The 23884-nt window shown below is 36.6% G+C and overlaps 2 protein-coding genes across 3 annotated transcripts; one reads left to right on the top strand and one right to left on the bottom strand.

The window, feature by feature from the left end:
- The first annotated feature begins 816 nt into the window (after nt 1-816).
- On the top strand, nt 817-12969 carry stim2a (tromal interaction molecule 2a). Its single transcript, XM_042716737.1, has 12 exons — nt 817-1521; nt 1687-1817; nt 3335-3449; nt 3555-3666; nt 4600-4715; nt 5161-5338; nt 5786-5963; nt 6045-6206; nt 7974-8074; nt 8283-8521; nt 9203-9386; nt 9616-12969. Exons 1-12 carry the CDS (start codon nt 1404-1406, stop codon nt 10967-10969), a joined length of 2988 nt encoding a protein of 995 aa, XP_042572671.1. The 5' UTR covers nt 817-1403; the 3' UTR covers nt 10970-12969.
- A 2802-nt stretch (nt 12970-15771) lies between these two features.
- On the bottom strand, nt 15772-19791 carry LOC109091083 (piggyBac transposable element-derived protein 4-like). Of its 2 annotated transcripts, none has more exons than XM_042716735.1 (4): nt 19520-19791; nt 19194-19392; nt 16960-18162; nt 15772-16622 (listed from the first exon to the last, which is right to left on the bottom strand). In XM_042716735.1, exons 2-4 carry the CDS (start codon nt 19352-19354, stop codon nt 16046-16048), a joined length of 1941 nt encoding a protein of 646 aa, XP_042572669.1. In that variant the 5' UTR covers nt 19355-19392; nt 19520-19791; the 3' UTR covers nt 15772-16045. The 2 variants fall into 2 exon arrangements, with proteins under 2 accessions (XP_042572669.1, XP_042572670.1); XM_042716736.1 differs by having other exon boundaries at nt 19194-19389.
- Between the last annotated feature and the right edge of the window lie 4093 nt (nt 19792-23884).

The raw sequence follows: 23884 nt of genomic DNA, 5'->3' as shown, positions 1-23884 counted from the left end.
TCGAAGGCCAAACGCTTCCCCCCACTGCTTGGCATCCACTCGCTCAAGCCCCAGTTTTATTTTTGGACCATATGAGGTTGTTGAGGTGTAACATGAAACTTTCTTCTGTTGACATTTCTGTGTGTATGAGTCCTCGACCATGTTAATCTGATAGGGCTCTAAATTTAATCCTGAGGCCAGGATTGTGTGTGTGTTTGTGCATTGAGTGTGTGTGTGTGTGTACGTGTAGGTCTATATAAGAGAGTAAATGTGGTGTTTTACCGTAAAAGCCCTCCAAATTAATGTTTTTGATTAACGCTTATTAATAAAGATTGCCTAATTTTGTCTAACTTGGCATTTCATAAGTCTAGAGTTGGGTGTAGATATGCTCCCAAATTAAAATAAAATAAGTTAAGTTAAAATAATATAAGAATTAAGCACCTGTTTTCGTGGATACAATGAAAGTCAATAAGGTCCAAAACAGGACTCATGAAATAAGTAAATTAACAACAAAACAATATTATAAACTATTTTAGTCAACATTTTAAGACATTGTTTTACTTAAAGCCCCACAAATTAATTCACAAATGAAAGCTGTTAATGACTAAGTAGGGTACATTCAAGTAATGTTGTATAAATTGCATTTTTAATAGTTTTGAACAATATTTTTACCCGTTATTAAATATTTTATTACATTATTACTATTAATATATTAATACTGACGTTGCTCCTTAGCGTCCAATCACATAAACTAATAAATATTCACATCCCAAGTTAACGTCTGCCTATCAGCAAATCAGTTTACTTGGTAAGCGCCATGCAATCTAATTAATATTCATGAGCCAAGCGCCGCTTAAGGATTAGTGAGATCGCTTTTGGCATTAGAAGAGCAGACAGGCGCAAAATGCGAGCACGCAAAGTTTGGTGACATTTAATAACTAGAACACTTTCATGGACACTTATTAAACGTTCCTAAAGAGAAGTAGGCTACTATCGCTTCTTCATAAGTAACCCGGCTTTCAGAAGGACTTCTATTTAAAGACTATTAAGGACTCTTTGTCATCGTATTTTTGTTCTGGACTCCGTGTTTATAAAGGGAAATACATTCTTTCGTTAAATTTGTATTCTTCAGTTTACTTTGTGCTTCCATTGCTTTGGGATATAACAAGGAAGCCGTTTTTGAAAAACTTTTGGGATGTATGTTTAAGTGCTGTGATTTTACTTTGCGGTTGGAAACAAACATTTCGAATAGTTTCTCGTTTTTTGTGTGTTTGTGAAATGCCTACACTGGTGCTTTTCTAACCGGTGCGCCCAAGCTTTTCTTGGAGCTGGAGCTGTTTATAGCATCACTATCACGTAACGTTGCATTTGGATGCACATGTGTTTTTTAAATCATAGACAGTAAGCGGCACTTGAACCCTGCGATGCATAAGTTCTGCCTCACCGTACTACTAGTGCTGCGCGGACTCATCATCTGCGTCTGTTCCAGCGATGAACAGCAGCACCTTGGACTCTACAAGGACACGACTGTGACCTCAACAGGCACGTGTGCGCCACCAAATATTTAAAAATAATATAAAACATTCGCTAAACCTCAGACTTCTAACTGCACATTTTGAAGATCCATGAAATTTGCAGTGAAATGGTAACATGTTGACATTGCAAATGTTTACTGGATTAACTCTTCTGTCCATTTTTTCAACACAGATCCATGTCTGCGAGTGAGCCCTCCATGTATGACAGAGGCTGACCGCTTCAGTCTGGAGGCTCTTCAGCACATCCACAGAGAGATGGATGATGATCAGGATGGAGGCATTGAGGTGGAGGAGAGTGTTGAGGTAACTAAGCATTCACAGATGTTCACAAGAACACAAGTCAAGTTTTCTCGCACCCTAACGTGAATCCCGCTGGGTTTCCACACCTCCTGGCCAATAAAGTTTTATGAAACAGCTGATTAAATATTTTATCAATTTATCATAACTATACATATTTTTAAGAATATCCTTTCAAAGTCTTTAAACAAGAGCTGCACATTTAAACAAAATAAAACTAAAACCGTAAAACAGATTAGTGCAGTTATCACAAAGGTTGCAATTTAACTAACTAAATATATGCTCTGCATGTTAGGCATAATTTGAAACATTTGAAAATGAAGAAATTAAGATAGACATAAATATTAGTATTGTAATTTTACAGCTGTAATGTAAAATAAAATTGTTATATTTTTTTTCTTAAACATTTAAATCATATTACAGTGAAAAATTACAAGAATAATATTTCTTATTTTGGTTTTTATATTTAATAGTAGCAGTAGTTATTATAATTCTTCTTCTTCTTTATCATCATTATTATTAGTATACACCCAACCTGATATATAATCACTAAATTTCACCAAACTGTTCAGTCCTGCAAACAAACACAGCAGACCTGGAATTTTCTGTGAATATTGAAACATACAATATAGACGTTTCAACTGCATCTAAAATGTAAACTTTAGAAATCCACAAAATCCTTTGTATTCTGTTAGTATTATAAATCTAATATACAGATATAGATAGATAGATAATTTTGAGCCTCTAATCCCACTCTTTCCCTAAAAAAAAAACACTTTATGTAATAGGCAAAAATTTAAAGGCAAAAATGCAATAGGCATTTTTTAAAAGTTCTTTCTGATCGTCAATCATCAAATCTGATATGAGTGAGATATTACACTCCAACAGAACTCCCAACAGCCAATATTCCAATATTCTAAATCATGCAGCCCAACTTTAAATCATAACCATGTGCCTAATTATCCTTTCCTCTTGTATTACATCTTGTTGCTGCTATTTGAACAAGTGGTAGAATAAATTGAATGTAGTCTGAGGATGTAAAACTTCTAAACTCACACTCAGACTAACAAGCTCAGTTTTACCATTGGTATGCTTATGTGATGTTTGAGTAAGAGCTGAAGTGTTATGCCATAGCACCCTTGAGTTTCTCTCCTGAGCCTGTTGGTCAATTTAGAAACACATGTTTCCACCCAGCACCTAAGACAAACTGTCCAGGCTTGGCACTGGGAGAACATAGCAGAGGGGGATGAGTTTCTAAGTAATGTCCTAAAGTATGTCCGAGTCTCTGGTATTGGGTTACTTTTCCTTGTTGCTATAGATATTGCTTAGATACTGTAGATGTAAGCACCGAAGAAGCCTGGAATCAAGTGGTGCATCTAATTACAGCAGAGACAGATACCAAAACACATTCCCAGACTCAATTGACTCAGCTGTTGTTTTAAGTGTCACTGCATTTGTAGGATTTGTGTTCATTTAAATCAATTACTCGTGCATCCATATCTCTTCTTTGTTTCTTACTGTAGTTCATCATTGAAGATATGCAGCAGCAACAACAGGCAAACAAACACAGTAAACTCCATCACGAGGACCAGCATATCACTTTGGAGGAGCTTTGGAAGGGCTGGAAATCTTCTGAGGGTAAGATGGTCTCCATCATTGAGTCTTGCCATGTTTTCATTGTAAAATAGTCACTTTTTCCATCTCTTTTGTTTTTTTTTTCACTACTTCCTTTCACTCTGTTAGTTCATAACTGGACTCAGGAGGATGTCTTGAGGTGGTTAAGAGAGTTTGTTGAGTTGCCTCAGTATGAAAAGGGCTTCAAAGAGCTGCGTGTCAATGGGAACACCTTGCCCAGGTGAGACAAATCAAGACTGAACCAAATAAAAGTTTGAAAGCCAAATGAAAGCCTTGAATCATTTTAAATTTGATTGTCTAAAGTTTTGGTAAGTGCCCTCTCATATCAGCCTGATCTCATTAGTGTTCATTCGACAGACATTTGCACCTAACACTTTTGTATGTTTGGACAGATATTGAAACATACACTATAGATGTTTCAACAGCATCTAAAATGTAAATGCACAGCTTGAAATGTAAAATTCTTACAAATCCTTATATACTATTTATAAATATAAATCACATATATAGATCATTTTTAGCCAAACCAATTTTTTTTAGGCATATAAATTTACAGTGGTAATCACAATTACAATAAACTATTATACAGATATTTTTAACAGCACAAGAAATCACAAAAAAACTGAATGAAAACATTATAGTGCAAAATTAGGTAAGTGTTTTAAATAAATGTGATACTACCTTTCAAAAATACAGAAAAAACTTAAAAAAAAAAAAGATTATTTAAAATAACTCTTTTCTATTTTAAGATATATTTAAATGCAATTTATTCCTGTGATGCAAAGCTGACTGTTCAGCTGCCATTACTCCAGTCTCTAGTGTCCCATGATCCTACAGAAATCATTTTGATATGTTGATTTGCTGCTCAAGAAACGTTTTCTTATTATTATCGGAATGGAAACTGTGATAACTTTTTTTTATGATTCTTTGATGAATAGGAAGTTCAAAAGAACAGTATTTATTTTAAAAAAGAGATCTTTAGTAACATTATAAATGTCTTTACTTTGATAAATTTAATGCATAAGTGCTGAATATAAAAATTAATTTCTTTAAAAACAAATTTTGCTGAACCCAAACATTTGAATAGTAATGTGTTTACTTAATCTAATTGATTAAGTGGCATAGCTAATAGTTTCTTGGTTTGTATTTACAGGATTGCTTCCAATGAGCCATCATTTATGAGCACATATCTGAAGATCCAGGACCAGCAACACAAACAAAAACTCAAGCTCAAAGCCCTGGATGTAGTGCTGTTTGGCTCACCTACACGTATGTATACACTTGACATATATTGACACAGAATGTAATTATTTTTAAATAACCATGTTTCAAACTGTTATACATTCAAGATATGAACATTTCAGTGAAGTCATTATGAAGTCAAATTGCGTTTTGCACTCTGGTAGCAGTGATTCAATTCATTGATTGAATTGTATGCGTTGTATGCTTTAATTGAAAATCAGATCATTAATTGACTGAAGCCACAGTATAATGAATTCTGATCAAACAGTTGTGGCTTTTTAAATGTCATTATTAAATATAGCTCTGACTGATGTGTATCATTTAAGCACATGTGAAATCAAATATCAATGCACCCCTTTTGAGAACACACAGGAGAATGACTCTCTGAGTGCGAAATAAACACACAGTCGTCACATTATGTTTCATGTTTCATTGACTGCCTGACTAATATCCCCATGTACCTTTGCTCCAGGACCCCCACACAACTGGATGAAAGACCTGGTTCTGATAGTGTCTGTAGTAATGGGGATTGGCGGATGCTGGTTTGCACAAGTACAGAATAAATCATCTAAGATACATATTTCAAAGATGATGAAGGACCTGGAAAGCTTGCAACGAGCTGAACAAAGCCTCAGAGACTTACAGGAGCAGTGAGTACATCTTCAAGATTTCTGAATGATCACATTCAGCAAGAGTTTAAACAATTCAACTTGTTGGATTTGTACTTTTATTCAACAAGTCACAGTTTATAATTTTTCAGAATTCAGTAATCCAGTAGTAGTTTTACTGGTGGTCTTATTTTTATTATATTAATATTACCAAACTTTTGATTTTTGTTAAGTGTAGTGATTTTTTTTTTTTTAATTAAATTATATTGTTTGGATTAATAAGGTCCTAAATCAATACCCTCCCTAAACTAAAAAAATATGATTATATATTTAAAATATATAATTAGCTTTTAAACTAGTTCATTTAAATCATTAGGAATCAATTGACTAAAATGAGACTTTCCAACACGTCATACATGAGAGAGTGACATTGAAGAGCATTTTTGCAGGATCTTGCCGCATAAACGCTGCATTTTGAATTTTTAAAAGGTTGGAAAAGGCCCAAGAAGAGAAGCGCACAGTGGCAGTAGAGAAGAGGAATCTAGAGGAAAAGATGAGAGACGAGATTCAGGGTGCTCAGGAAGAGGCCAACCGCCTGCACAAACTTCGAGATGGAGCCGTGAGTGAACTCACCCGTCTTTGGTATGCAGAAGAAGAGCTTCAACAGGTAAGGATCTGCACTTCTCAGTGTTAACCTATCCTAACAAGACTCCACAAAACCCCACGGTTCTCTGGGCTCCTTGTACAGGTGCGTGATGCATTGAAGAGGGCCGAGAAAGACATGCAGTACCTCTGGTCAGTTCCTGAATCTTTGCAGCTGTGGCTACAGCTCTCCCATGAGGTAGAGGTCCAGTACTACAACGTCAAGAAGCAAAGTGCAGAACAACAACTATTCACGGCTAAAGATGAGGTATTTTAGAGAGGAATGACTCTCAAATGTATTATTATGCATAGAATCAAACACACAGTGATTCATATTTTCAGGTGTCAGTTGTTTTGCCTTTTGAATTAAAGGAATTGTTCACCCAAAGATGAGAATTTACTGAAAATGTACTCACCCCACAGACCATCCAAGATGTAGATAAATTTGTTTCTTCATAGGAACTCATTCTGCGAATTTTAACATTAAATCACTTGCTCACCAATGGATCCTTTGCAGTGAATGGGTACCATCAGAATGAGAGTTCAAATTGCTAATAAAAGAATCACAATAATCCACAAGTAATCCCATGTTAACCCACGACCCAAGTCCATCAATTAACAAATCCATCATTAACACATTTTTAATTTAAAACCATTGCTTCCTGCTTCTGGAGGCATGCTGTGGGTGGAGCTAAAGAGTCACAAGCACTTGTGTGCCGACTGCTAACAAAACACAGAATTTTGATGCATTTTACTTGCCGTCTGCAGTTCCAAATCATGACTGGGATCTTTTATTGCTGGGAATGCTCTATCTTTCAGTATCAAACGATGTGCAAATCCAGCGGCGAACTGGGCCTTGTTTATAAAACATTCGTCACTGAAATGATGGGAACAAACACACTTGCGAAACTCTGTTGCTGCCCTGGAAAACAAACTGCATTCAATGTTCACGTAACGCTGGGTTCTTTGGGAAGCTGAACAAGGGGTTATCTTTACCTCACAACAGAAAAACACACTTCTTTGGAGACATTTTTCTCAAGCAAGTCCTGTGCAGCACTGCCAAATGAAGCGCGCCGATGGGTGTGCTCTTGCGCTCGCTCTGGTTGACATGTGCACCCACTCTTCCGGAAGAAGTGCCCATACAAGGGATTCCACCTTCATGACCCTTTTTTTACTCTAAATTTGTACAATCATGAAGAGCCATGATCAAGGGAAGTCGTGAAGTCATGGCCCAATGGTCAGAGTGTTGGACTTGCAACCCAAGGGTTGTGAGTTCGAGTCTCGGGCTGGCAGGAATTGTAGGCGGGGGGAGTGAATGTACAGCGCTCTCTCCACCCTCAATACCACGACTGAGGTGCCCTTGAGCAAGGCACCGAACCCCCAACTGCTCCCCAGGTGCCGCAGCATAAATGGCTGCCCACTGCTCCGGGTGTGTGTTCACGGTGTGTATGTGTTCACTGCTGTGTGTGTGCACTTTGGATGGGTTAAAAGCAGAGCACGAATTCCGAGTATGGGTCACCATACTTGGCTGTATGTCACGTCACTTTCACTTTTTCACTTTCAAAAAAAAAAAAAAAAAATTGATAGTCCGGAAGGTCTATATTTGGCTTTGAAATACTTCATCATACATCCAAATCGTTTTTTGAAACTTTGGCCATGTTTAGCATGACAATCCAACTCTTTAACAGTGTAAATAACTCAGAATGCATGAAATAGCATTAGACCCCCCCCCAATCATCTTTCAAACACGTAGCTTTTTGCTTCACACAATGTTTTCTGACAGACTGGGGTGATTATTGTGATGTTTTTATAAGCTGTTTGGACTCTCATTCTGACGGCACCCATTCACTGCAGAGGATTCATTGGTGAGCAAGTGATGTAATGCAAATGTAAATTTCTCTAAATCTGTTCAGATTAAAAAAACGAACTTATCTACATCTTAGATGGTCTGAGCTTGAGTAAATTCTAAGCAATTTTTCAGTTTTGTGTGAATGTTTAAAATTGTATTAGTCAATCACTTTGTATTTTTGCACAGGCTGAGAAGATCAAGAAAAAGAGGAGTTCTGTGTTTGGTACGCTACATGTCGCACATAGCTCCTCATTGGATCAAGTGGATCAGAGAATTCTGGAGGCCAAGTAATTTGTTTATTCCCATTTTAAACTTAAGACACTCTGAATAAATAATGCAAGGGAATATCATTTATAATTTTTTCAATATGGGTCCCAAACAATTTTTTGGGGCTAGTTTATCTGCTAAATTTTAAATTTCAAGAAAACATCTGGATCAGGAGTAGACTTAGTATGGGCTTACAATGACATGCATACTGTATGTATTTTGTTAAAGGAATGCACTAGCAGAGGTGACTGCTTGTCTACGGGAGCGTTTGCACCGTTGGCAGCAGATTGAGAGCTTGTGTGGTTTTCCTGTGATGAAAAACGCGGGCCTGCCCAGTCTCACTGCTACACTCTACCCAGACCCCAACTGGATGCTAATGCCCCGGTCTGCAATGCAATCCTATCAAGTGCCTGTTTCGGTGGAGGACATGGAGGAAGAAATACCTCAGATTATACCACAGATTCCTGGTTGGTACATGGGTTTTTTCTTTCTTAGTTAAATGTGTTTTCTTTTTTCAGTTTTTATAAAAATAAGACAAAATGAGATGAATATGTCAGCCAATCAGATTTCAATTTAATATAAATCAGGAAAATGTATGCATGTTATGGAAAAAATAACTTAACACATTATAGCACTTTTAAAGGGTTAAAATGAAAATTCTGTCATTAATTACTTACCCTCATGTTGTTTCAAACCAATAAGACACAAATTAAGATATTTTTGATGAAATCAGAGAGCTTTCTGAACCTGCGTCGTTGTACTCTTGTCGTTATTTTCGTTTTCTTTACGCACAAAAAGTATTCTCGCAGCTTCATAAAATTAAGGTTGAACCACTGATATCACATCATATTTAACGATGTCCTTACTAGCTTTCAAGGGAACTATCATGTTCAAGGGAACTACCTTGAACATGATAGTTCCCTTGCTGTCTATGCAGGGTCAGAAAGCTCTCAGATTTCATCAAAAATATCTTAATTTGTGTTCCAAAATTGAACGAATGTCTTATAGATTTTGAACAACATGAGAGTGAGTAATTAATGACAGAATTTTCATTTTGGGTGAACTATCCCTTTAAGTAATTTAAATTAGATTACTCAATGTTAGATTATTGAAACAGGCGTAAATTAATCATATATTTTACTTTTCAGTCACAGTTGCACCTCTGAAATGTTCTCCACGGTCTCTGGTACGCTCTCGCCGATCTGGGCATATTGTGCCATCACCTGTCATCGTATCACCTGACCCAGACCTCCTCATTCCCATACGAACTCCACTACGCCGATATGGAGATGAAGAAGAAGAGCATATGAAATTCTCCCCTCTTGTAAAACAGTATGTCAGCCATGCATTTTGTCCTTTGATTTTGCATTGTATAGAAAAGAGCAGCTCCGAGATTCTTAAAAATACTTTATAATAAAGTTCAATTCATTAATATTAGCTAATGCATTAGGTATCATGAACTAATAATAACCAACATTTTTAGAGCATTTATTAACCCAGGTTAATGTTTATGAATATCTTTTTTGGGCGAACATTTGCTGAGTGTCCATCTCTCTGACAGGGAGTCTATGGAAACATCTTCGGATACAGATTCTATCGGGTCCTCCATCAGCAGAATGTACAGCACCCTTGATGTCCCACCTCGGAGAAAATATATTTTCTCTGATAAAATGCCCCGAAAGATCTCCCTGGATGAACAAGACGACAGTCCCTCACGCAAAATCTCGGAGGAGGAGATGGACGAGTCTTTGTTAGTAAATAACACCTCAAGGAAAGTTTCACGAGACGAACTGGACATTAATACTCCATCAAGAAAGACATCTAGAGATGAGCTAGAGGCCTCTGTGGACCCTCCTAAACAACTGAGTAGAGGGGAAACTGAGGCCACCGTTGACTCAAGGAAATTACCCAGGGATCTACCTTTCGATGCCACAATGAGGTACTACTCTACAGAAAAGATGTCTCCAGCAGCGATCAGCATGGATAGTCAGAGACAACGATCACTCAGAGAAAGAAAAGATCATATGGACAGCATTTCTAGAGGGATACCAAAAGCAGAATTTGATACAGAGACCACAAGTGGAACTAGATATTCAGATGCCTTGAACACTTCAATTAAACACAAAGAAAACCGTGATTTTACAACCAATATCCAGCGAGGAAGAGTGTTTAGGGAAAACTCCTTTGATGCCACCTTTGATAGTTCAGTGGAAAGCTCTAAAAAATTTAAGATGTTAGGCAAAACAGATTCTTCCAAAGACATCCCTTCACGAATGATGGCACAAGATGAATTTGATGCGCCCATGGATTTTGAAAGACTAAAAATAAGAGATATTTCCATGGATATTGCTTCAAGGAACATACTGAAAGATGAGGTCGAGAGGAGCAAGTCCTTTAAAGAGAACAGGGATAATCGCATGGAAATTCCCTCAAAAAAAATCTCTAGAGATGAGCAAGTTGCAATGGAGACACAACGAATACAACGCAAAATAGACAGCTCTGTGGAAACTCCCATTGGTAAAATACAGAGAGAGATGGTGGGTCTATCTGTGGAGGCTCCAAGGCGCAAGATATCGCAGGAGGAGTTTCTGGTTGCAAACCCAGGACAGTTTGGCCCACCTGACCTCACCGTTAGTTCCCTGATGCTCTGGAAAACAGCCTCAGACTCGCTCAGCACACTAGTGTATGACGGCATTCTAGAAAAGTCCTACGAGAACCCTCTCATGCCTAGTCCTGGGGATCTCAGTCATGCGGCTTCAATGTCTTCCTCTTCCCTAAGCCTTCTTGGAAATGAAGGTCAATCTGCAAATTCGTCTTCTTCAGAATCTGGCGGTAAAGACAAGGGCAAGAAATCTTCAAAGCTCAAGAACATATTCAAAAAGAAGAAGGAAAAGGAAAAAGATAAGGACTCATAAAGGTCAACAAGAAGTAGGAATTCAGACACTTTTAAAAGGCCAAAATCTCTTCTAAAACTGGTTTGGAAAGCTGCCTTGTAAACTATAACATTTGCAAAGCTAAACATGCTGAATGGAGTGTCCTTGGATTTTCTTGCTAAAGGTTTTTCTTTGATATGCAGGACCCAAAACAAATGAACCCCAGCAAAATGGGTGCAATGTTGTGAAACTAACAATCAGAACTGCACTTTTTCAAGTGGGATTAAGAGACACTGTACTGCGTAAGATGTTCTGTACAGTGAAGCTGTTGAGTTAGATATTCATTGTACATTTTTCTTTCTTTATTGCGGATGTGTTCATCATTTGAAATAATTTGTGATGATGTACTGAGAGTTTTGCATATTAACAGATCACTGTAGCACAACAAGCTTGACTTTATTTATTTCATTTACTTGTTTTCACAAAACGTCATTAAAAATAATTCAGGCAAATGAAGACAAAACAAAACCAAATAATTAAAAGTTAAAGTAATATACTGTATTTACTACAGGACTAGTAATAATGTATGAAAATTAAACTTTTATTAATTGCTATTTAATAAATACATTTATTTATAAATTAAAATTAAATATATATATATTTATAAATTTAATAATTTAGAAGCACATGATCAAATAAGATTACTTTTTTCACAATTTTGCTAGTCCTCCTTATCATCCAAAGTTTAAAACTGCAGTTTAATGAAGGAGGATGATATTTGTTTTTAATTATATGTTATATTTGGCATCAAAAACCGACTTTTTTTTTTTTTTTTTTTTCAAAATTTAGTTTACAGACTTTATTGACCTTTTGACCTTGACTTGCACATATTTTTATGACCTATATAAGTATTATTGTTGTGTCTATCTGATTTTAATGTACAGTACAACACTTGGGGCAGCGTTTTTTTTTTTTTTTTTTTTTTTTTTTTTTTTTTTCTCGTTTTTTTCAGTATGCAATATAATAGATTTGACTGGAGAAATATTCTTCTTGAAATTACATTTATCCTAATGACATTTCAGATATTTTGTGGGATCCTGCCCTTTTCCATTCTATATGATCATGTGAAAATATAAAATAAAAATCAAATTGAAAATTTATATTAAAGGAATGGTTCACCCAAAAATGAAAATTTGCTTAATATTTACTCACTATCAGGCCATCCAAGATGTAGATGATTTAGAGAAATAAATCATATTTATTCCCTTGCTTACCAATATATCTTCTGCTGTGAAGTATTTGTAAGAATCAAATACATCACAACATTTTAACTTTTCTCTTTTGGCCAAAATACTCCTCAGTCCAGAGCATAATCCATAATAATGCTCCTCCATCCCCTATTGTCCTCTCAGAACAAACCTATCAACATATTTTTTTTAGAACTCTTTTCAATCTGTACATATTCCTCTTATGATTCAGACAAGATGACTTTTTCCACTGGATTTCACTGGGAGAAATTTTATGGATAGACGACTAGGTAAGTTATAACATCTTCGTGATGGATTTATTTACAAACTTGTACTTTTTTACAAACTGGAGTTGTGAGGATAACTTGTGGATTATTGTGATTTTTATCAGCTGTTTGAACTCTCTGTCTGATGGCACCCATTCACTGCAGAGGATCCATTGCTGAGCAAGAGAATCTCTTAAAAAAAAAACAAGCTTATCCACATGGATGACCTGAGGATGAGTACACTGTCAGCTAATTTTCTTTTTAGGGTGAACTATTCCTTTAATCAAATTGGTTAACATTGCTGGAAATGTACATTCCAGCAGGCAGGAGTTTACAGATCTGTATCACTTTGAAAATAACCTGATACAGTGAACACTTTTGAGGCAAAAATTAGTGTCTGGATTTGACAAACTTTGCATGATTAATGACAACAAATGTCTGTGAATATTTTAGATAAAGAATAATATTGAAAATGTTTCAACCATATGACCTAAAGCAATAGCAAATAAACAATACATTTGGAGACACACCCCTAGACCTTTTTGTTTCCAGAGATATGTAGTTAAAATGGTCACATCTTAATAAGTGGAAGTTTTGACACAGCATCTAAATTACATTTTTGATGTCATTATTTTGAATGAACAAACACCTTGTTGGATGTTAGCATTAATTATGTAGTGTCATGAAACTCCCTAGTTTGAGTCTGCATTTTTCTTACCAATTTTAGAAATGTTTGATCAATCAGAAAGGGTGTTTTCCAGGATATTTTGATGATTTGATGCTGTTCCCGGGTTCTTGTAAAGTGGTAAATCTTGCTTTTATGTTTTTTAACCACAAATGTTTCCAGTGGTTGTTACAGAATTTTTTTTTTGTGTGTGTGTTAATATATAGCTATAATGACTTCTTTATTATTATTATTATTATTATTATTATTATTATTATTATCTATATGTATTATAATAATCAACAATTTACAATTTTAACCCGCTGATACTGTTTTTTAAAACTAACAATTCAAGAGGGGAGTTTAAATCGATTTATGTGGAAACAGGAAAACCACAACTTTCAGATCTCACTGCACCAGTGTATACATTTAGAACTTGTTTAGTTTATATGACAAACCTGAATGGAAAAATATGTGGGTAGAGGTTATGGAAAAACATACATGTACACAACCCCTTTATCTAAGCAAAAGAAAAAATCCCCAACCTCTAAGAATATCAGAGCCTTTTATCAGAAATCCCTCCCACCACAATCAGCTGGGCAACATTTACATTGAAGACCCTTTGCTTTTTTTTTTTATCAGTCACTGAGATGGAGCGAGCAATAGTTATTGTCGTCACGCTTGTATGTAAGTCCATTTTTGTCTTTATTTGTTGCATTCATTTGATTTGATCGATAGTCATCTTTCTTGTATTTGAACTTGTATTTGCTTTTGCAGGTGTTTTGTTCTGTGAACAGCAGAGAGTGTTTGGGACACAAATGAACATAAGAGTTAAGGCAGGAGAGAGCATCGCTCTGTACTGTGACTGTGTCATACCATTTGGATCACACATTGCTTGGTGGAGAAACTGCTCACATGAGAATCAACCATCTCTGTTAATAGAGGCTGAAAACCTGTTCACTGGGATGTTTCCACGTTTTAGTTTTGTGTACAACAGCTCCAGTTACACCTATGATCTACATATAACAAACGTCAGTGTCTCTGATGAGGGACTGTATTACTGTGCAATGAAAGAAAGAAAAGTACATGATTTACACAGCATTATAAGTTCTGAGTACCAGTACGGAAACAGAAGTACTCATCTATCTGTCTTGGGTAAGAAAATATTTCTTCTTTTATGTAGTTTTTTTGGGTAAACTTTAAAGAAACCATAGACTGTATTTGACAAAACCCTGTTATGCCGATGAAAAAATTTGAAGATCATGATGTGTATATAACCATATTTTAAGAGATGTGGAGGTACAAATACAAGATGTACAAGATAAATTCACCGTGGCAACACAACATAGGAAACATCTTTACAAATATATTATAAAGTAAGTAAATGTCAATACAAAAATGTGTAGTTACTTTCACTTATGTTTGATTTAGAGCCAGTGTCTCCTCATCCTGAGAGGATGAGCACCTCCTCCACACCTCCTGTATCAGACTTCTGCTGGACGCTGCTGTTCAGTGTGTGTCCGGTGTGTGTTCTCCTCTTCTCTCTCCTCTCCTCCATCTGTGTGTACTGTTTCTGTCAGAGGAAAACTACTGGTAATCATTCACTCCTGAACTCTTTCTTTTCTTTGCCAGAGATATAATGTGCCATACACCTGCTTTGATTATTCTGACGTTGCAAGATTTGCTACAATTTGATCATTAATTTACATTATCATCGTCACAAAATGAACAATAAATTGTCACAATTTTTAGAGGTTTGTGAACAATTATTAGTTATTATTTTTCTGAATTAAATTATTTTAATTTCCTAGTTCCTGCAACAATACAGACTGAGAACAGACATAATGAGGTAGGCTACTACATTACATCCTTACATCCCACAATCTTATTTCTTCTCAAACATTCCACAGTTTGTATTTTTTATATTAATATTGATGATATTAAGTAGCCTACATAAATACCTTTTTTCAGAGTGAAGATGAAATCTGCTACGCATCACTGAACACACTTTCCATGTTGAAGAGAAAGACATTGCAGGATTCCGATTTTTGTATTTACACTGAGGTCTGAATGAAAAGAACATAAAGAGAGGATTTTACATCTTCACACTTGACATAGTTAACCCTCGGTCGGGTAAATGCAATCCTGGGGTCTTGCTACACATTTCAGTGTTTATAATTAACACAGGGTTAATAAATCCTGTGTATTTAGAAACTGATGTTTCACACGGTATCCCTAAACCTATGTTCTTATAGACTATATACTCGTATTTTAATTGTTTTATTTTTATATCTTTGAGTTTTGAGTGTGATTTTTTTTTTCCTGAAAGGCCTCTGTGTTTAGACTCCTATGCATGTTGACATTGTCAGTTTTGACAAACTAGGCCTACATAAGAATGGTTTGTCTTTCTCAGTCAGGAAGGAAACCACACAGATTTCCACTTGAGCAGGCAACAGACTGGTGGTCACACAAATGTGTCATTTAACAAATGTGAAAACTAGTTTGTCAAAAATAGAACAAAACAGTTAAATGTGCCTGTATGATATGATGCAGATGTGGCTTCTTATATCAGAATGATTTCTGAAGGATTATGCAACGCTGAAGACTGGAGTAATGGCTGATGAATATTGTTTTTCCATCAGAAGGATAAGTTATGCTTTAAAATATATTGTTGCACTATATTACAGTCTTAACAGTATTTTTAATTAAATAAATGCAGACTCAGTGAGTATAAGAAACTTCTTTCATAAACATTAAAAAATAAAATAAAAAAAATCTCAAAGCTCAAACTTTTGAATGGTAGTGCTGCTCTGACATTCTTCCTTTATATCCTCCATTGATCGTTCCACATATTCTGGAGCAAAAGCAGATGATATTAGAAATTTTACCCATATTTAATTCCATTTTAGAAAAACAAACAAAACAACTTTGATTTGAATATTCAATTAAGTGTCAGGAAATAAAGTAATGGAAAAACTACAAACATCGGTTCAAATTCAAAACCATCATGAATAAACAACTTGTTTTCATGCCACTGATTGAAACAGTCACGCTTTGGTTGAAAGCACAATGGCACATCGCAAGTCACACACATGACTGGAGTTTTCAGTTGGCAGAGTTTGCACTTGCGCCTGCCGACAGTACTATCCGGCACAAAGTGCTTCGGCCTGTGGGATACTTCAGGAAGTGATGATTCTGGAGGTGTGGGAGGAGTCGAGACAGGAGTGGAAAGAGAAGATGAGATGGGAGCCACAGGAAGAGCCAAGGAAACCGGTGCACATTCAGACCTATTCTCAGCATCCATTTCTGTAAGCTCCAAAACAAGCGTTTCAAGGAATGATTTCCGTGTCAGAGCTTTTTGTTTTTTTCTCTGAGCCACCAGTTCATGCAAAATGAATGCATTCTCTACGGCGATGTCCAAAAGGTGATAAAAAACACACTGATACCACTTCTTCGGTTTATGTAGAACTCTGTAATGTCCAGTGATGAAATTGGATGGTTCCACTGTCCCCACATTCCTGGGTGAAAAGAAAAAAAGTCAATATTTTAAACCTAAAAGGTAAATACTCCTGTGAATAATACACATGCAAAACTAAATGACACAAGTGGCCTCTAAAAGCATGTTGAACAGTTTCAAAGCAGGTTCGGAGTTGACAAAATCCAACAAATTCAAGCCGGTTTAGATCAGATTATAAAACCGGCTCTGGAGGAGGTTAGCTGGGTAACACAAGTTTAATTATCATGGTGATGAATACTGCTGAAAAACAATCCATCCTCTGCTCAAACTAAACTCAAACATACCTGGAGCCAGCGACTTAAAACAGGTCAAAGGAAGACCACTGAAATTCTACTAACCTTTTGTAGTCCAACAGAACAGCTGGAATGGGAACCTCCACAAGGGTACGGTGTGCATCACCCTGCACTTTCCTCTGCACAGTATCACCTTCATAGGCTTTATGGAAGGTGGAGCACATCTGCACTTCCTGTGAGTCTTTCCACTCAACAAAGAGAAGATTGTCTTCCCTAATCCAACGCATGGTACCGCGTGGAGCATTCTTTGACAATCTGTTCACCAAGATTTTTGGGAAACCTTTCCTGCTTGGCAAAACAGGACCACAAGCAAAGATATTTTTACCCAGAAGGTCTCTGAAGAGTGTGGGGCTTGTGTAGAATTTATCTACAAACAGTTTGTACCCAGAGCCCAGCAGATTTTCATCCACCAATGCCATAACAGACTCATAGCTCAGGCCCACGTTCTGTGACTCATGTAACTTCCCCTCGTGAATAAAGAAGTCCCATGTATAACCAAAGGTGCAGTCTGTCAGTGCAAAGAGTTTGTACCCTCTATCTGTTGATTTGTTTTCCATGGCATTGAGTCCAGTTCTAGGCTGTGGTGCCATTATTCTTTCATCAATGGTGATGTTTTGAAAGGGATGAAAATAGGTCTTGCAGGTCTCTCGAATGAGTTGATACAGAGGTAGAATTTTACCTAACCGTTCATAGGCTGCTGTTCCCTTCTTTGAGTTATTTTGCTGATCCTCCTTAGTATTGCTGAAATGAAGAGTATTGGCAATTGTCACAAATGTTTCATAAGACATGACTTGTGCAGGAAAGGATGGACTGAAGTAGTGGGACTCCCTCCAATATTCTGTCAGTAAAGAGCACTTCAAAAGACCCGTGTAAATTACAAGTCCTATGTACGACTTCAAGTCTTTTAGAGAAATGTAGCGCCAGCGCTCACCCACATCTTTGCACTTGGTCCCATAGACATTTGTGTGCCCTACAATAGACTGCATCATTATTTTTGGAAACAGCAGCTGAAAAAACTGCAGAGGACTGCTACACTTGTGTGGTAAAAACTTTGGCCCAGGTACTTGGACAGGTGTGAAGTCTGACTGAAGCACTTCAACATCCGTTTCATCTGAGCTATGCCACCTTTCTGTTGATACGCCATCTCCTCCAGTAGAACATGTGGAAGACAGACGAGATCTCTTTCTCTGCTGTATGTTGGCCTCTGAATCACAGTCCTCCTCTGGTGTGTAAATGTCAAATGAAGGCCTATTCATGGCACAAGCAGAAGAAAGAACAGAATTAGTTACAGTACATTCTCTGTTGATTAAAATGCCTGTTCACACCACAACAAAGGTCCAGTCTTAGTTTTGCATGCTATTTATCAGTTCAGACCAATACGTAAAAATGGCAGCTGGGCTGAATGAACATGCAAATTTATTGATAGTTCGCGCCGAAAGCAAAAATACAGTGGTAACCCCAATTATTCCTGTACACAGCACTGCACAATTTTGTTACTAACCTGCTTGTAGCAGAGAAGAAAGTAAGTCAATCATTATTTAAATGTTTTTAAACAGCCATTCAGATTTTTGGTTTTCGCTATGCTGTTCATAAAACACTGAATAAAAGTGTACAGAGACAAGAGAGCCAGTTCTGAATTCTTCCTTTGCTATTTAATGTTGCTTAGCAAAATAGTCTGTTCATGAGTTTTATGGGAGTCGTTGGTTGGCTCTTTGCATATAACCAAAAGCGTGCATCTTATTGATTGGATGGAAAAGAGATAAGAACACCTCTGTGTGAGAAGAAACTGTCACACTGACAGAATGCAAATGTTTGTGTCAGAACAAAGAGATGCATTAACAGTTGTTCATTCAAATTATGTTTATCACACCAAATTTTGCCCTAAATATTTATCTTGGTGTAAACAGGCTTTTAAGACGTGAAGTTTCAAGAAAATTGTACAAAACGTCTCTGCTTCATGCACCTCCAATTTTTTTGGGAGGGGCATGGGGGCCCATCAAGACTGCCTATGCATAGGGCCCGGGATCCTGTGCAACACCCCTGTCCATTGCTATTATGATTACGAATTTTATGATTATAAAAGTTGGATTATTTTCTATGGATCTTCAACGATTCCATCGGACCCCCTACTAACTACAACTGTTATGATGAATTGCTAATTGTAGGGGAAGTCCACACAATCACATTTCTTTGCATCAAATATACTATTTAACCCACATTATAAATGTGAACGCTACACAATATTACAAACCTTCATGAAAATATATAGAAAAACTCACCGATCTAGAACAGGGTCAAGACCATTCAAAAACATTTCCTCTGCTGTGCTATCCACACTGCTGGCCACACTGTCCTGGTCACAAATATAAAGATCTTCATCACTACTGGCTGTCCTGGTCTCCATGCCATTCTCGGTAACGTTACTTTCAGTTGGATCCATCGGAGAGTACTAAATATCCATCGGTGCAAAGTTTGCTGCTGAATAGAAAGCGAGGAGACAGTGAATTAGAGGCCAGTACATGTTTTATGGAACAGACAAACCTAAGCCTTTGTAAACTCGATTTCATATCGTATTTTTATTCCTATTTTGTATAACGTGCCCTACCTTTTAGCACTCAAATCATATAGTAAGTCAATGCAGTGCATGCATGAGTGGCATTGATAACTACAGCTAATAATACGCCCCAGTCTGTGTCTTTATATTCTGACAACACCGCAAAAACACAAAATACAGCTGTTTCGAAGATCAACTATCAAACGTGCCAGTGATGTGAGCAATAACGACTCTGTTCATTATTTGTTTCTCCGCGCGCGAGTCACAGGAAATTACATAATTCGGTAAGAGAAGCATTTCCCGCGAATCAGTTCATTTAAAAGGATCAGGGGCGTGGCAGAAACGTTCTAACTCCGAGTCATAGCCTGTTTGTAACCATGGTAATTTCGACCCCACCCCACAAAAATAAATAAATAAATAAATAAATAATAATAATAATAAAAATATAAAAATAAATAATAAAAAATTCAAGAATTCAGATAGGACGTTTCCGCAAGGCACAGGACACCATACGGACGTCATGAGAAACACGGACACAGATTACGTTGGTTTATGGCCCCAGTTCAGCCTGTTTCATTTTCAACAAAAATGTAGCTTAATTTGCATACATTAAACAATGGTAAAATTTATTCACGTCTTGGCGGAAAACGTTTTGCACGTTTTAATGAAATTTTATTTATCGAAACCAAGTCTGTTTCATATGAGTTTTGACAAAAATGTCATACAACGAATACACTAGCAGCCAGACCCTCTTGGGGGCTAGCAGCAGTATGTTTTATTTGTACCATTCCGCATCATGATGAGCAGGTAAAGCGCGAGTTCCTCTTGTGACGCACTCCTAATATAGACAGACTATATAAAATTCTGTGGCAGATAAAATGTATGTGGCGGCCAATAGCCAAGGCAATACCTTAAAATGAGTGTGGAACCACATTGACAGGTTTAACCAAATTCCACTTAAATGTTTTCCCACCAATGCACGTTTTCAAAAATGCCACTTGGGGACTCCAAATACACAGGTATAATCCAACAAACTACATGAAGGTCATTAACCATTCAAAACTATTTATTCTACTTTACAATGTAACTAACAAAACATTTAATTTAAATATTATGCTATTTTTTTTTTGAATGAATGCACCATCAATAAACAACAGAAAAAATACCATTAACAGTGTTACATTTATTTTCATGCCAATCATTAAAATGTTTCCTATCCAGCTGAAAGCACATCACAGCACAAGTCTCACACGTGACTGGAGTTTTCTGGCTGCAAAGGCTGCACTTCTGCCTACTGGCATTGTCCACTGTGAGGTGCTTTGGCTTTGTGGAATAACTGCAGAGGAGGAACCGGAGGAAAAGGGAATCAAGGGAACTGGTGCTCAGTCCTGAGGACTTATTTCTGTAAGTTCTAAAAGAAACGCCTCCAAGAATCCCTTTCTGGTCAAAAGCTTCTTGTTCTTTGCCTTGGCCATTAGTTCCTGCATGATAAACGCGTTCTCTACGACGATGTCCAAAAGGTGGTAAAATACACGTTGATACCACTTTCTTGGTTTATGTAGAGCTCCGTAACGTCCAGTAATGTGATTTGATGAATCAACTACTTCCATGTTCCTATGTGGAAATATCAAATGCATATTTCAAACTCTAAAAAGAAAAAGTAAATGCACTAAAGGCACAAATTGAAACAAGGATCACCACTAAATAAATTCTACTAACCTGTTGTAGTCCAACACTACAGCTGGAATGGGAACCTGCACAAGGGTCCGGTGTGCATCACCCTTCACCTTCCTCTGCACAGTATCACCTTCATAGGCTTTATGGAAGGTGGAGCACATCTGCACTTCCTGTGAGTCTTTCCACTCAACAAAGAGAAGATTGTCTTCCCTAATCCAATGCATGGTGCCGCGTGGAGTGTTCTGTGACAATCTTTCAGATGATTTTGGGAAACCTTTCCTATTTGCCCAAACAGGGCCACAAGCCCAGATCTTTTTATATAAGAGGTCTCTGAAGAGTGTGGGGCTATAACGGACCATAACGGACTTGTAGCTCAGGCCCACGTTCTGCGATGCACACAACTTCCGCTCATAAATAAAGAAGTCCCATGTATAGCCACAGGTGCATTCTGTCAGTGCAAAGAGTTTGTACCCCATATTTGGACATTAGTTTTTCATGCCTCACTTGAGTCCAGTTCTGTCCTGCGATGCAACCATTCTTTCAACAATGGTAATGTTCTGAAAGGGATGAAAATTGGACTTGCAGGCCTCCCTAATGACTTGATACAGAGGTTGAATTTTAGCCAGCTGTTCATAGGCTGCTGTTCCCTTCCTAAAGCCGTTCTTCTCATCCTCCTTGCTGTCACTTAGATGAAGGGCTTTGGAAATTTGCAGAAATTTCTGGTAAGACATGATTTTTGCAGGAAAGGACAGACTGAAGTACTCTGACACACTCCAGTAGTCTGTCAATGAAAAGCACTTGAACATATCCATGTAAATCACCAGTGCTATGTATGACTACAGATCTTTTTGACAAATGTACTGCCACAGCTTGCCTGTTCTCTCTTGGCATTTGGCTACATAGTCATTAGTGTGGTCTACAATGGTCTGCCACATTTTTTTTGGAAACAACAGTTGAAAAAACTGCAGAGGACTGCTGCTCCTGTTTGGTAAAATCTGTGGGCCAGGTTCTTGGATAGGTGTGAACTCTAGATGGGGTGGCTCAACATCTGCATCTGCATGTCCAGTAGAAGATGTGGAAGACAGACGGGCTCTCTTTCTCTGCTGTAGGTTGGCCTCTCAATCGCAGTCCTCCTCTAGTGTGCAAATTTCAAGTGAAGGCCTATTGCATGCCACAAGAAGTAATAACAGAATTAGCAAATAAAATTTAAATAGTTCACAACCTAAATGAACAGTTAGGCATTAACACAGTCATTTTATTCAAAGCATGCTGGCATCATGCTTGCAAACTTTGAAGTACTGAAAAAGTAGTATTTTTCTTGGGACCCGCAGCAGAATGCAGAAGATGATCAGCTGTTGCAGATGTTAACTGTTACATTTTAGACAGGTAAACAATCAGTTACTGCCATTTTTTTTCTAGTAGCCAATTATACATCTTCAACCAGTTATAAAATATAAACAACTGTTTTTCTTAAAGTGCCCGTAGTATATTATTTAAAAGGATTCTAATTTTGTTTTGGAAGTCTCCTACAATAGGTTTACATACATCCATGATCACTTTAATTTTTTCATTATATACACTACCGGTCAAAAGTTTGGGATCAGTAAGACTTGTAATGTTTTTTAAAGAAGTCTCTTCTGCTCATCAAGACTGAATTTATTTGATTAAAAATACAAAAAAAAAAAAGTTATCTTGCTAAATGTCATTATAATATAGAATAATGGTTGCTCTTTTAATATCCTTTAAAATATAATTTATTTCTGTGATGCAAAGCTGAATTTCCATCAGCCATTACTCCAGTATAAAGTGTCACATGATCCTTAAGAAATCATTCTGATATGATGATTTATTATTAGAATTATCAATGTTGGCAACAGTTGTGCTACCAAATATTTTTTTTGGAAACTGCAATACTTTTTTCAGGATTAATAAAAAGTTAAAAAGAACAGCATTTATTCAAAATATAAATATTTTCTAACAATATAAATCTTTATCACTTTTTAACAATTTAACACATCCTTGCTGAATAAAGGTTTAATTTCTTTCAAAAAAAGAAAGAATAAAAATTTACTGACCCCAAACTTTTGAACCTCAGCTAATTATATATAAAAGATTTCTATTTTAAATAAATGCTCTTCTTTTGAACTTTTTATTCATCAAAAAATGATCACGGGTTCCAAAAAAAAAATAAAAAAAAAATTAAGCAGCACAACAGTTTCCCGCACTGATAATAAATCAGCATATTAGAATGATTTCTGAAGGATCATGTGACACTGAAGACTGGAGTAATGATGCAGCAAATTCAGCTTTGCATCACAGGAATTAATTAGATTTTAATGTATATTTAAATAGAAAAACATTATTTTTCATCATAATAATATTTCACAAGATAAAATTTGTTCCTGTATTTTTGATCAAATAAATGCAGCATTGATGAGCAAAAGAAACTCCTGTAAAAAACATTAAAAATCATTCTGATCCCAAACTTTTGACCGGAAGTGTACATTGCAGCATCACTTCATTTCTCACTGTGACTAATAAAGTTGGTTCAAGGAAACTATTTTTCTAAACCTCTTCTTTGCAAATAGCCTACTCAGCTCTGATTGGTCAACAATAAACAATGTATTGAACAATTACTTTTTTTCATTGAATATATTAATAAATATATATATTTTCAATCAGTCTTTCCAGTAGAGAGAAGAGTCTGTCCATCCTCTGTCTCTCTTTGCAGTCTCATGT

Source organism: Cyprinus carpio, chromosome B1 (assembly GCF_018340385.1).
Source record: "Cyprinus carpio isolate SPL01 chromosome B1, ASM1834038v1, whole genome shotgun sequence".
Classification (NCBI taxonomy): domain Eukaryota; kingdom Metazoa; phylum Chordata; class Actinopteri; order Cypriniformes; family Cyprinidae; genus Cyprinus; species Cyprinus carpio.
This window is presented reverse-complemented; position numbering and strand designations above follow the sequence as displayed.

Excerpts from the sequence above, each read along its gene's own strand:
- stim2a (XM_042716737.1), top strand. The coding sequence starts at position 1,404 with ATGCATAAGTTCTGCCTCACCGTACTACTAGTGCTGCGCGGACTCATC. Across the intron at positions 1,522-1,686 it reads CACGACTGTGACCTCAACAG|ATCCATGTCTGCGAGTGAGC; the intron begins GCACGTGTGCGC and ends TTTTCAACACAG. Across the intron at positions 1,818-3,334 it reads AGGTGGAGGAGAGTGTTGAG|TTCATCATTGAAGATATGCA; the intron begins GTAACTAAGCAT and ends TTCTTACTGTAG.
- LOC109091083 (XM_042716735.1), bottom strand. The coding sequence starts at position 19,354 with ATGGATCCAACTGAAAGTAACGTTACCGAGAATGGCATGGAGACCAGG. Across the intron at positions 18,163-19,193 it reads CTTGACCCTGTTCTAGATCG|GCCTTCATTTGACATTTACA; the intron begins GTGAGTTTTTCT and ends TGCCATGAATAG. Across the intron at positions 16,623-16,959 it reads GTTCTGTTGGACTACAAAAG|GAATGTGGGGACAGTGGAAC; the intron begins GTTAGTAGAATT and ends CTTTTCACCCAG.